Here is a 13,549-nt window from a genome sequence, read left to right as displayed (position 1 = left end):
TACGTGGAGAGAAAATGGTCTGCAAAGAGAAAAAGATTAGTTCAGCCAAATGTAGGTCCCATACTTTCAGAAAACTAGTGAGTAAAGAGACCAGCGAACAATTAAGGACATATTTTTGGTTGTGTCTTTTCAAAGAAGGTCAATAATAACATCCCAAATATATTCGGGAACTCAGGGTCCAGTTAAAAAAAGGGTGCACAGTGCAAACTGGGAACTGGAGACTGATTAGCCTGATGTGGAAAGTGGAGAAAGTTTTAGAATCCATTAGAAACGATTTAATAGTACAGCTTTTGGGAAGCTGTGACAAGTTTGGACAGAGTCAACATGAATTTATGAAAGGGTTATCATGCTTAACAAATCTACTGGAACTAACAGTCAGAGGGAAATTGAGAAACAAATTTGGAAGGAGATTTCAGTTATCTGTAAGAATAATAGGGTGGTTGTGGTGGGGGATTTTAACTTTCCAAACATAGACTGGGACTGGCATAATTGTAAGGGTTTAGATGGAGAGGAATTTGTTAAGTGTGTACAAAGAAAGTTTCTGATTCAGTGTGTGAATGTACCTACTAGAGAAGGTGCAAAACTTGACCTACTCTTGGGAAATAAGGCAGGGCAGGTGACTGAGGTGTCAGTGGGGGAGCACTTTGGGGCCAGCGACCATAATTCTATTAGATTTAAAATAGTGATGGAAAAGGATAGACAGGATCTAAAAGTTGAATTCTAATTTAGAGGAAGGCTAAATTTGATGGGATTAGGCAAGAACTTTCAAAAGCTGATTGGGGGCAGATGTTCGCAGGTAAAGGAACAGCTGGAAAACGGGAAGTCCTCAGAAATGCGATAACGAGAATCCAGAGACAGTATATTCCCATTAGGGTGAGAAGAAAGGCTGGTAGGTATAGGGAATGCTGGATGACTAGAGGAATTGAGGGTTTGGTTAAGAAAAAGAAGGAAGAATATGTCAGATATAGACAAGAGAGATCGAGTGAATCTTTAGAAGAATATAAAGGCAGTAGGAGAATACATTAAAGGGAAATCAGGAGGGCAAAAAGGGGACATGAAATAGCTTTGGCAAATAGCTTTAAGGAAGATCCAAAGGATTTTTATAAATACATTAAGGACAAAAAGGTGACGAGTGAGAGAATAGGACCCCTCAACGATTAGCAAGGCAGCCCATGTGTGGAGCCACAGGAGATAGGGGAGATATTAAGCTAGTTATTTGCATCAGTGTTTGCATCACTGTGGAGAAAGACATGAAACATATAGAATGTGGGGAAATAGATGGTGACATCTTGAAAAATGTCCATATTACAGAGGAGATGCTGGATGTCTTAAAACTCATAAAAATGGATAAATCCCTAGGACTTGATCAAGTGTACCCGAGAACTCTGTACGAAGCTAGAGAAGTGATTGCTGGGCCTCTTGCTGAGATATTTGTATCATCGATAGTCCCAGGTGAGGTGCCGGAAGACTGGAGTTTGGCTAATGTGGTGCCACTGTTTAGGAAGGGTGGTAAGGACAAGCCAGGGAAATATAGACTGGTGAGCCTGACCTCGGTGGAGGGCAAGATGTTGGAGGGAATCCTGAGGGACAGGATGTACATGCATTTGGAAAAGCAAGGACTGATTCGGGATAGTCGACATGGCTTTATGCGTGGGAAATCATGTCTCACAAACTTGTTGGAGTTTTTTGAAGAAGTAGCAAAGAGGATTGATGAGGGCAAAGCAGTAGATGTGATCTATGTCGACTTCAGTAAGGCGTTCGACAAGGTTCCCCATGGGAGACTGATTAGTAAGGTTAGATCTCATGGAATACAGGGAGAACTGGTCATTTGGATACAGAACTGGCTCAAAGGTAGAAGACAGAGGGTGGTGGTGGAGGTTATTTTTCAGACTGGAGGCTATGACCAGTGGAGTGCCACAAGGATCGGTGCTGGGTCCACTACATTTTGTCATTTATATAAGTGATTTGAATGTGAATACAGGAGGTATAGTTAGTAAATTTGCAGATGACAGCAAAATTGGAGGTGTAGTGGATAGCGAAGAAAGTTACCTCAGAGTACAATGGAATCTTGACCAGATGGGCCAAGGGGCTGAGGAATGGCACATGGAGTTTAATTTAGATAAACGCAAGGTGCTGCATTTTGGAAAAGCAAATCAGAGCAGGATTTATACACTTAATGGTAAGGTCTGGGGGTGTCTTGCTGAGCAAAGAAACCTTTGAGTGCAGGTTCATTGTTCCTTGAAAGTAGAGTCGCAGGTAGATAGGATAGCGAAGAAGGTGATTGGTATGCTTTCCTTTATTGATCAGAGTATTGAGTATAGGAGTTGGGAGATCATGTTGTGGCTGTACAGGATATTGTTTAGGCCACTTTTGGAATATCGCATGCAATCCTGGTCTCCTTCCTATCTGAAGGATGTTGTGAAACTTGAAAGGGTTCATAAAAGATTTACAAGGATGTTGCCAGGGTTGGAGAATTTGAGCTATACAGACAGGCTGAATAGGCTGGGGCTGTTTTCCCTGGAGTGTCGGAGGCTGAGGGGAGACCTTATAGAGGTTTATAAAATCATGAGGGGTGTGGATTGGATAAATAGACAAAGTCTATTCCCTGGGTTGGGGGAGTCTAGAACTAGACGGTTATAAGTTTAGGGTGAGAGGGGAAAGATATAAAAGGGATCTAAGGGGCAATGTTTTCACACAGAGGGTGGTGCGTGTAAGGAATGAGCTGCCAGAAGAAGTGGTAGATAGAGGCTGGTACAATTACAGCATTTAAAAGGCATCTGGATGGGTATATGAATAGGAAGTGTTTAGAGGGATATGGGCCAAGTGCTGCCAAATGGGACTAGATTAGGTTAGGATATCACGTTCGGCATGGACATATTGGACCAAAGGGTCTGTTTCCCTGCTGTTCATCTATGACTTTATGACTCCATATGTGATTTATTTGGACTTTCAGAAGGCTTTTAATAAGTTCCCACAGAAGAGATTAGCATGTCAAAGTGTACTGGCATGATAAAGAGTAGCAATAAATGAAGCTTTTTCCGAGTGGCAAGCAATGACTGGAAGGGTAGTGCATGGATCAGTGCATGGATCCCAGCTCGTCACAATATATATTAATGATTTAGATGAGGGAACTAAATGTAATATCTCCAAGCTTGCAGATGACACAAAGCTGAGTGGGAGGGTGAACTTTGAGGAGGATTCAAAGTTGTTTCATTGTGATTTGGACAAATTGAATGAGTCGGAAAATGCATGGCAGGTGAACTGTATTGTGGATAAGTGTGAGGTTATCCACTTTGGTGGCAAAAACGGGAATCCAGATTATTGTCTGACTGGTGATCAACTGAGAAAAAGAGAGCTGCAGTGAAACCTGTGTGTCCTTGTACTCCGCTATGGTGCTATCAGCGATGAAGATGGCAATGGTATCCTCGCCTTCATAGTGAGAGGATTTGAGTGCAGGAGCAGGGATGTCTTGATGCAATTATACAGGTCCTTGGTGAGATTATACCTGGCGTATTGTGTGCCATTTTGGTCTCCTTGTGGAGCCATGGAGTCATACAGCATGGAAATAGACCCTTCAGTTCCAACTAGTCGATGCTGACCATGTTCCCAAACTAAACTAGTCCCACTTGCTGCATTTAGCCCACATCCTTCAAAATATTTCCTATTCATGTACTTATCCAAATGTCTTTTAAATGTTTTAACTGTACCTGCATCCACCACTTCCTCTGGCAGGTCATTCCATGCATGCACCACTCTGTGTAAAAAAGCTGACCCTCATGTCCTTTTTAAAATTTTCTCCTCTCACCTTAAAAATTTACCCCTAGTTTTGAACTCTCCTACCCCAAACAAAAAACCTTTGCTACTCACCTTTTCCATGCCCCTCATATTTTTATAAACTTCTATAAGGTCACCCTCAACCTCCTACGTTTCCAGTGAAAGAAGTCCTTGCCTATTTTGTACAACTCAAATCATTCCCGGCAACAACATGATAAATCTTTTATATAACCTCTTCAATTTAATAATATCCTTCCTCACAGGGTGACCGGAACTGGACACAGTACTCCAGAACAGGCCTAACCAACATCCTGTACAACTTCAACATGACTTATCAACTCCTATACTCATAGGTCTGAGAAATGAAGGCAAGTGTGCTCAACTCCTTCTTAACCACCCTGTCCACCTGTGATACACATTTCAAAGAATTACACACCGGAACCCTTAGGTCACTCTGTACTTTGCTGCCTCCAATTAGAATGATGTTGTGAAACTTGAAAGGGTTCAGAAAAGATTTATAAGGATTTAGTAACACCACGGTTGGAGGATTTGAGCTATATAGAGAGGATGAACAGGCTGGGGCTGTTTTCCCTGGAGCATCAGTGGTTGAGGGGTGACTTTATTGAGGTATAAAATCATGAGGGGCATGGATAGGGTAAATACATAAGGTCTTTATCCTGGGATGGGCCTTTCTCTGGGGTAGGGGAGTCCAGAACTAGAGGGCATAGGTTCAGGGTGAGAGAGGAAAGATATAAAAGAGTCCTAAGGGGCAACCTTTTCATGCTGAGGGTGGGGCATGTATAGAATGAAGTGCCAGAGGAAGTGATGGATGCTGGTACAATTACAACATTTAAAAGGTATCTGGATGGGTGTATGAATAGGAAGAGTTTAAAGATAGATGGCCAAGTGCTGGCAAATGGGACTAGATTAGGTTGGGATATCTGGTCAGTATGGATGAGTTGGACCGAAGGGTCTGTTTTCATACTGCATATCTCTATGACTCTCTGACTCTACCCAGGGTTCTACCATTAATTGTATTAGTCTTGCCCTTGTTTGTTCCACCAAAATGCAATACTTCTTTTTTATCCAAATTATCTGAGAAAGGATGCTGTGTCTATGGAGGGAATGTGATGAATCTGATTCTTGAAATGCCAGGACTGATGTGTGAAGAGAGACTGGATTGGTTATGACTATATTTACTCGTAGTTAGAAGAACAAGGGGAGATATCATAGAAATATATATAAATCTAACAGGACTAGACAGGGTAAATGCAGAAAGTATATTCCTGGTGACTGGGGAGTCCAGAACCAAGGGTCACAGTTGAAGGATATGAGATAGGCCGTTTAGGAGTGAGATGAGGAGAAGCCTTTGTACCCAGAGAGTGGTGAGCCTGTGGAATTCTCTGTTACAGAAAGTGGTTGAAACCAAAATATTGAATGTTTTCTAAAAGAAGTTAGATATAGTTCTTAGGGCTAAAGGGATTGAAGGCTGTGGGGAGAAAGCAGGAACAGTTGGAAGATCAGGCATAATTATCTGGAATGCAGAACCGGGTCAAAGGGCCAAAAGGCCTTGCCTGCTCGTATTTTTTATGTTGCTATGAATAATGAAACTTGAAAGGGTTTAGAAAAGATTCAAGGATGTTGCCAGGGTTGGAGGATTTGAGCTATAGGGAGAGGCTGAATAGGCTGGGGTTTTTTTCCCTGGAGTGGTGGAGGCTGAGGGGTGACCTTATAGAGGTTTACAAAATTATAAGGGGCATGGATAGGATAAATAGATAAAGTCTTTTCCCTGGGGTTGGGGAGTCCAGAACTAGAGATCATAGGTTTAGGGTGAGAGGGGAAAGATATAAAAGAGACCTAAAGGGCAACCTTTTCACACAGAGGGTGGTATGTGTGTGGAATGAACTGCCAGAGGAAGTGCTGGAGGCTGGTACAATTGCAACATTTAAGAGGCTTTTGGATGGGTATATGAATAGGAAGGGTTTGGAGGGATATGGGCCGGGTGCTGGCAAGTGGGACCAGGTTAGATTGGGATATCTGGTCGGCATGGATGGGTTGGACCGAAGGGTCTGTTTCCACGCTGTACATCTCTATGACTCTAAATGATCATAAACTTGTAACATTTCTCTGGTAGCTAATTATTTGAAGTTGCCACAACAGATTAAAAAATGGGTTAATGGGTCTTAAAAATTCTATGCTGAAGAAATTTATATGATCACATTAACAGGTCCACTATTAGCATGACAGAGTGTGATTTGAGCACATTGGTTTTCAAAATGCAGTAAAAGCAGAAGACAAATATCAGCCATCAGTTAACATCAAAGTATCTGCATGCTACCAAGTTTTCATATCTAAGGTTTAGCTTCAGAGCAAACCAAGGCTGGTTAAATGAAAATCTTCTCTGTTAATTGGAGTTTTATGTGATATTAATTTGGACATTCATCTGCGCATACCTGCCAATCAGCTCAACATTCATTTCATTCATGGATTAGTGGTGCTGAAAGAGCACAGCAGTTCGGGCAGCATCCGAGGAGCAGTAAAATCGACGTTTCAGGCAAAAGCCCTTCATCAGGAATAAAGGCAGAGAGCCTGAAGGGTGGAGAAATAAGCTAGAGGAGGGTCGGGGTGGGGAGAAAGTAGCATAGAGTACAATAGGTGAGTGGGGGAGGGGATGAAGGTGATAGGTCAAGGAGGAGGGTGGAGTGGATAGGTGGAAAAGAAGATAGGCAGGTAGGAAGCAAATGTGGCTGTGGTAGCGAGTTTGTTTCAGGACATGGTTGAAGAGCTTCAGGGCAGAGGAAATGACCTGGGAGTTGCAGTGGGAGAGGGACTCACATAAATTAGAATTCTCTCTCACAGAGAGTGGCTGATGTTTGAAATGATAATCGCAATACTATTTCAGGAGGGTATTAGTCATTTTTATTCTTGTTTTATTGATTTGTGTGGTGTTGTATCGGGAAATAGGGCAACAGACAATATTTTAACATGTGGCATATTATTTTCTTTCCATTACTGTGAAACTTTACAGTAACAGGTGTAAACATTGAATACCAGATACTGTAGTGGGATCAATGTCTCATTCGGTTTATTCCCTGTATGGAAAAATTTCAATGTATGTGAGCAATACAGTTCAGTGTGAATTATAGGGATTGTTCAAGCATAAAAGATTACACCTCTTATATACATACCCAAGCCTTTGCAATTGACATTGTGAATCCTTCAGTGAAGACAGCAGCTCAGTCACTCCATCATTGCCCAATTCATTCATGCTCACATCCAGTTCTGACAAGGTCTTGATGTTGAACACAGAAGCAAGTTTCATACAACATTCACTTGTTAATTTAGCATTTGTCACCCTGTGAAAATAATGGATTAGAAACGTAAGATTTCGAAATTAGCCACAAGAGATGTTGAAGCTGAACTTCTTCTTCAGCTCCTCTTTGGCAAATGACAGTATCAATATGTTTCACTAAAATAGCAATACTTCTACTGTAAATAAGTCTAAATTCTGCTTCTTTCATAAGATGGCTTTTTACTAAAATATAAACAGGAGGAACCATGAAGTATTTTCAACCTGAGGGGACAGTGCAGACATGACTTCTACAGACATAGCAACTCCACAGTGACTTCAACACAGTTTCTTGGGCTGGGTTAACTATGTAAAGCTTCATTTCTGGACAGCAAAGTGGGTGCCTGTCAGGGAGGAACTGATATGACAATGTTAGAGGTGACTCACCTTGAATTTTCTATCCAGTCATTTGGCAGAACTTTCATCTCATGAATGGCTGGGGCATTCCTAACTTCAAAAGGAATTACAATATGACAACACTGCTCCCCTCAACATATGCTGCCACCTGTCTCCTGATCGTTCCTGTATTAATTCATTGCAGTTGTGGAAAGATCATTGTGTTCCCAACTTCTGTCAGTTACAGGTAGTGAAGTGGTATTGGCTCAGGCAACCAACTCCCTTACAATATGTGGAGGCCCTTGCTGCTACATTTTCCTTTGTTTTAATACCGCAATGCCAATTTCAAGAGGCATGTAGCAGCAAAATAGAGCTTCACAACATGATGCATTTCCAGGTACTTACTTCAATGATTGCATTTTACAGCCTGGCTCTGTCAGAATGTCACACAATTCAGTCATTCCATCATTTTGTAGATTGTTAGAGCCAATGTCCAGCTCTGTCAGTGTCTGATTTCCTTTCAGGGATTTGATGAGCTTAGCACAACCAACTTGTGTGAATGAATTCTTTGCCAATCTGTAAAATACAAACAAAATGTTGTCAGCTTGAAATGAATCATGTACATTGGGAAAGTAAATTAGAAGTTATCGAAAAATAATTCAATGAAAAATAATTCACAACTTAAGCTTTAGAAAAACAGGCACGGCCTGTGAATTGTCAGACTGCACAAATGTGGGGATGTAGACAAGGACACACATTTATTATATATACACAGATCACAAGATTTTTTTTCTGAATGTAGGTAGCTACAAAGCAAACTTACCCTAGACTCTGTAATTTACAATTTTGGCTTTCCAGTATATCACAGATTATTCCAGCTCCAGAAGCATCCTCATAGGTGCCCATTATTCCGAACTCAAATGCAAATATAGAATTTAACCTTAACAGAATACAAATAAGTTTAAAAATAAGGTGCATTACTTTGACTTTTGTGATTGATTATTTTGATTCACAACATTTGTTTAATGCTGTGAATAAAATGGCATTTAATTTAAATGAATTATGAGCATTCATTCACCAAATATATTACAGTGGGATAGCTACTTTGTGTTCTACCTTGTTTGAGCTATCAGGGGACAACTTTCAGCTAACAATCTTCCAATGTTGGTGGCGAAGATGTGGTCTTGAGCTGAAATGCCTGGTTAGCTATTTTGGTAAAGAAGTTAAAGCTGCTGTGAGGAAGAGCTGCCTGGTGATTCTCTAAACGAATAATTGTCACTGCTAAGGCTCAGTCAAGAGACTGAACAATATCTTAAGGGATTTTGTATAATTGAATACCGTCTCCTAACAGTGGTGACCTGTTTAGGAACATGTATTATGTTGATAGTGATTTCAAGGATACTCATTATTTTTAAATTATTGTTGCTGGAGAAGTGAAAAGGAGTGGTGGTACACAATGAAAGACTTTGTAAAATTCATTCATAAGATGTAAGCAGCACTGAATAGGCCAACATTTATTCCTGATCTTTATTTGAGTTTGAGAAGGGACTAGTGAGCCACCTCCTTGAGTCATTGCAAATCGATGCAACACCTTGCCAAAACTTCAGCATCACTTCAGTAACATTTATTGTGGTAATTCTCTCTGGGCTTCACCAAAAAGAATGTACATCATGTTATTCAAGACGTTTCGACTCACAAAGAGAAAAGGAGTGCCTGGTTGTGGGCTTCTATGTTGGATGACTCCCTCAGTCTGGAGAGGAATAGAAGACCAGGCAGAGCTACAGGAAAAAACACAAGCAGAGGAGAGTGAGGTAGTACTCTTCTCTCTGATATGTACATCTTTTCCATCCTCTTTTGATCCGACAGGGCCCCCAGTGCCTCATCCCTGCACTCTGTCCTTGGGGTCCCTATACAATCGTAGTGTGAGCCAGAACACTCCACACATTGGGCTGGATTTTATGTTGCTCAGGTGGACATATATTCAGTAGGGGCATGAGAGTGCATGAAAAATAGTGTGTCACCTTCCTGCAAACTCCCATAATACACTAGGAATGTGTGTGCTGAAATCAGCTGACTGACCACTACAATAGACCAAGTAATTAAAGTTCATTTAAGCTTGTTATTGTGCCCATTCACCTGGATAATAACCCACTGACCACACAGCTGCCATCATTGCTTTTTTGCCAATCACCTCAAACGGATGCTCTCTGATTCTTGATACTTTTGACAATGGAGATGTCTTCCACTTTCAACTCTGTCTGGATCTCTCATTATTTTGATCACTCCAACAGATGTCCACCCAACTTCCTCTTCTCTAAATAGAATGAACACAATCTCTCCAATTCAACCAACCTTGTAACTAAAGTTCCTGTTCCTTGAGGCTGCAAACATGTTACAATCGGAGTTCAGACATGTACAAAAGAGCTAAATTCCAGAGGAGATGTGAGAATGTCTGACCTTGCCATCATGGCTGCATGTGACTGAGTGCAGCATCAATGAATCCTAGCAAAGCTCAAGTCAATGGGAATCGGTGAAAACTTTTTGCTGGTTGGAGTCATATCTAACATTTTTTGGTTGTTGTTGGAGGTCAGTCATCTCAGCTCAAGGGCATCTCTGCAGCTGTTCCTTAGTGTAGTGTCCCAGGCCCAACCATTTACAGCTGGTTCATCAATGATCATCCTTCCACCATAAGGTCAGAAGTGAAGATGTTTGCTGAACATTGCACATTGTTCACCAGCATTCGCGTCGAGCCCGGTCTATGTTCAAAAGGTCTGAACTATATTCAAGCTTGGGCTGAGAATTGCCAAGTACATTCATACCACTCACACATATCAAGCAACAACTATCCCCGAAAAAAAGAGACTCTGGCCATTGACCATTGACATTCAGTGGCATAACATCATGGAATCCCTTACTATCAAAATCCTGGGGGTTACCATTGGCCAGAAACTGATGTGGACTAGCCATGTAAATATTGTGGGCACAAGAACAGATCAGAGACTCATCCCACAATGAGTAACTTTTCTTCTGATATGGTCCTTCCATATGCTAAACTGTTCCTCTGGTATAAATTTAGGATCAATAGTTCTTCTGAACTTTTCGGTCATTCACCTAAACGTTTTCCTTCTGCTAATGTGAAACTTTCCTGTGGTGCTCAGCCTCTGACTGACTCCCACTGTGGTCACTGTCATTCTTTAGGGGGTCACTCAGCTGGAGCAGATAGTTACTGCCTGAATGCTGTAAAATTGGTGATAACTGTTTTGATTCAAATTATTTCAATAACGTTAAAAATTTCACAACACCAGATTATAGTCCAACAGATTTAACTGGAAGCACTAGCTTCTGGAGTGCTGCTCATCCTCCCTCACATCAAAGATACGATTCTCCTACCTCTTTATGGGAGGTTCTAATTATTCTGTCCAATACATTAAACCCTACAAATCTCAATGTGACACTTAGTAAAGGACAAATGGCAGAAATTGGTTATGGTTCATTGCCCAGCATTCCATTGAATTTTGGGACTGAAATTAAACAGAATCTTGAAATGAAATAAATCCATGGAATTCCTTGCCCAGTGAAGTAGTTGATGCTACTTCAATAAAGGTTTTTAAAGCTAAGATAGATTTTTTTTTGAACAATAAAGGAATTAAGGGATATGGTGAGAGCGCGGGTAGGTGGATCTGAGTCCACGAAAAGATCAGGCATGATCTTATTGAATGGTGGAGCAGGCCCGAAGGGCCAGATGGCCTACTCCTGCTCCTAGTTCTTATGTTCTTATGAAACACAGATGCAACAAAATGATTTCTTGAGTCAAGGATGGCAGAAGCAATCTGACATTACACATTGATATACAGAGGAACCTCAATTATCCAGTATTCAATTATCTGAATTTCAGATTATCCGGCAAGATCGCAAGGTCCTGACGCTTGGCTAAACCAAGTTATCCAACATTCCATTATCCGAACATTCGAATATCCGAACAAAACACTCATCGCCTGTTTTGTTCGGATAATCGAGGTTGCTCTGTATGTTTAATTCATTTGTTCTCACTGTAGTCTTAGTGGGATCACTGACATCACCTTGCTTCTTCTATGGCTAGATTCGAGCCTTACTTTGTCTAAGTCTGTACATTATCCACCATTTGATTTTTCTCCTTCTGTTTTTGTTAGCAATCTTTCCATCAATTGCTGCCAGGCTAAGCCTGTCAAAGCTTTATTTCCAATAATAATATTTCTCAATCGTTCTTTCTCTCTCTAACTGTACTTTGCTACCCTTTTGATTCCTGAATTGCTATTCTTGATCTTAGCTATTCTTTCTATCCATCGACTGATTATGGAGCATCCTCTTACATGCCAACATTTCACAAGCAGTTAAACTTCTCTCAGTTTTTTCTCTTCAGACTCCTGCGTGCATAGAGTGCATCACTTCACAGTAGACACTTCATACCACACAGACATCTAGCCTCATGTTGATTATAAGTTAGTGATTTTTGAGAAGATTTGTAACTTAGGTTGATGATAAGTATGTAATTTAGCTCGCTGAGCTGGAAGGTTTGTTTTCAAATGTTTTGTCACCATGACTAGGTAACAATTTGTAAATTATGTTAGTTTTTGGTTACTTTGTGTCTGCTTGTGCCCAATAAGCACAATCCGCCAATTTCTCAGAAACAAACCCAAACAAGCAGATGCAATGCAACCAAAAACTATAGCCACTATTACCTTACATCAAAGATATATCAGAAATGACTTCCAGACTACTCAGACCCCTTGGCATCATGCTAGCCCATAAAGCTACCGACACACTTAAACAGTGACTAATGAACCTAAAAGATCCATTAGAAACGAGCAGCAAAACTAACGTCATTTACAAGATACCATGCAAGAACTGAAAAAAAAATTACATAAGATAAACAAGCAGGAAACTTGCCACTAGGATACATGAACAACAACTAACCACCAAAAGACATGACCCACTATCACGAGTTTCCATACTTACAGACAAAGAAGAGCACCATTTTGACTGGGACAACATACACATCCTAGGACAGGTGAAACAAAGACATGCACAAGAATTCTTGGAGGCATGGCATTCTAATCAGAACTCCATCAACAAACACATACCTTCCCTTGAAAGAAAAACCATAAATGACAATACCCACCTTATGAAACCAAGACCTATAAATAGAGAGGCAGGACATGCCGCCAACGCTTCATCAGAGACTCCCACTGATGATGGCACCTCGTCATGGTGACAAAACATCTGAAAACAAACCTTCCAGTTCAACGAGCAAGCCTATTTACTTAACACTATTTAAGTCTTTGGTCATGCCACCTGCTGCATCAAATCTGTTTTGGATTTTGTTCTTGCACCTATCCAAGTGTTAAGTGACTTGTTTTGACCATTCAACTTCTGTATCTAAACTGCAAAATTGTGACTAGCAGTAATACTTGCAAGTTAATAAACTGTGAGTTCCATTGTTTGGATAACTACATTTCATTGGATAGCTACTATATAAAACTGTCATTAAGCGAGACTCAGTCACCAATCTGATGGTGCTGATAAATCATATAATCATAGAGAAGGGAAGAAGCTCTTTGGCCCATCAAGTCTGTACCACCAAAAATATGCTACCACCAATACTCATTCCACTTTTCTGCACTAGGCACATAGCCTTGAATGTTATGACATTTCAAGTGTTTATCAAACTACTTTTTCAAGGTTGTAAGGTTTCCCACATCAACTGCCCTCCCAGGCAGTGTATTCCAGAATCTAGAATCTCCCTCATTGAAATATGTTAATGCACTACTCAACAAACCAGGATATGAATAGGTTTAAAATGAAAGAAGATACAATGAAAAGTAGGAAGAACTTGGGACAATCTATGTCAGAGATGTGATTTTTGATAAAAAATAAGAAACATCTTTAGGGACAAGGGCTGAGATTTGCAAATTAACAATACATGGAGATGATCATCCACACATGGGAACACACTCTGAGTAATGAGCAGGAGAGGTATTGTTTAGACATTACCAAATGGCATCTGTAGTATTAATTTATCTTGCGGGGAGCTGGGTAATGATGTTTGTGAGT

At 40.7% G+C, this 13,549-nt stretch overlaps 1 protein-coding gene across 4 annotated transcripts in view; it reads right to left on the bottom strand.

Annotated features, from left to right (window-relative positions):
• The window catches only part of LOC122556325 (NACHT, LRR and PYD domains-containing protein 3-like), a 38,468-nt gene that overhangs the window by 5,426 nt on the left and 19,493 nt on the right, over positions 1-13,549 (bottom strand). For all 4 annotated transcript variants that reach the window (XM_043702950.2, XM_087993511.1, XM_087993510.1 and 1 more), the window contains exons 9-11: positions 8,283-8,399; positions 7,865-8,035; positions 6,963-7,130 (exon numbers count right to left, since the gene is read on the bottom strand). In XM_043702950.2, coding sequence (XP_043558885.2) covers positions 6,963-7,130; positions 7,865-8,035; positions 8,283-8,399 — 456 coding nt within the window. The remainder of the gene's footprint in view (positions 1-6,962; positions 7,131-7,864; positions 8,036-8,282; positions 8,400-13,549) is intronic.

Source organism: Chiloscyllium plagiosum, unplaced genomic scaffold (assembly GCF_037043375.1).
Source record: "Chiloscyllium plagiosum isolate Xiang-an unplaced genomic scaffold, Cpla_swu_hap1 HiC_scaffold_13, whole genome shotgun sequence".
Lineage (NCBI taxonomy): Eukaryota > Metazoa > Chordata > Chondrichthyes > Orectolobiformes > Hemiscylliidae > Chiloscyllium > Chiloscyllium plagiosum.
This window is presented reverse-complemented; position numbering and strand designations above follow the sequence as displayed.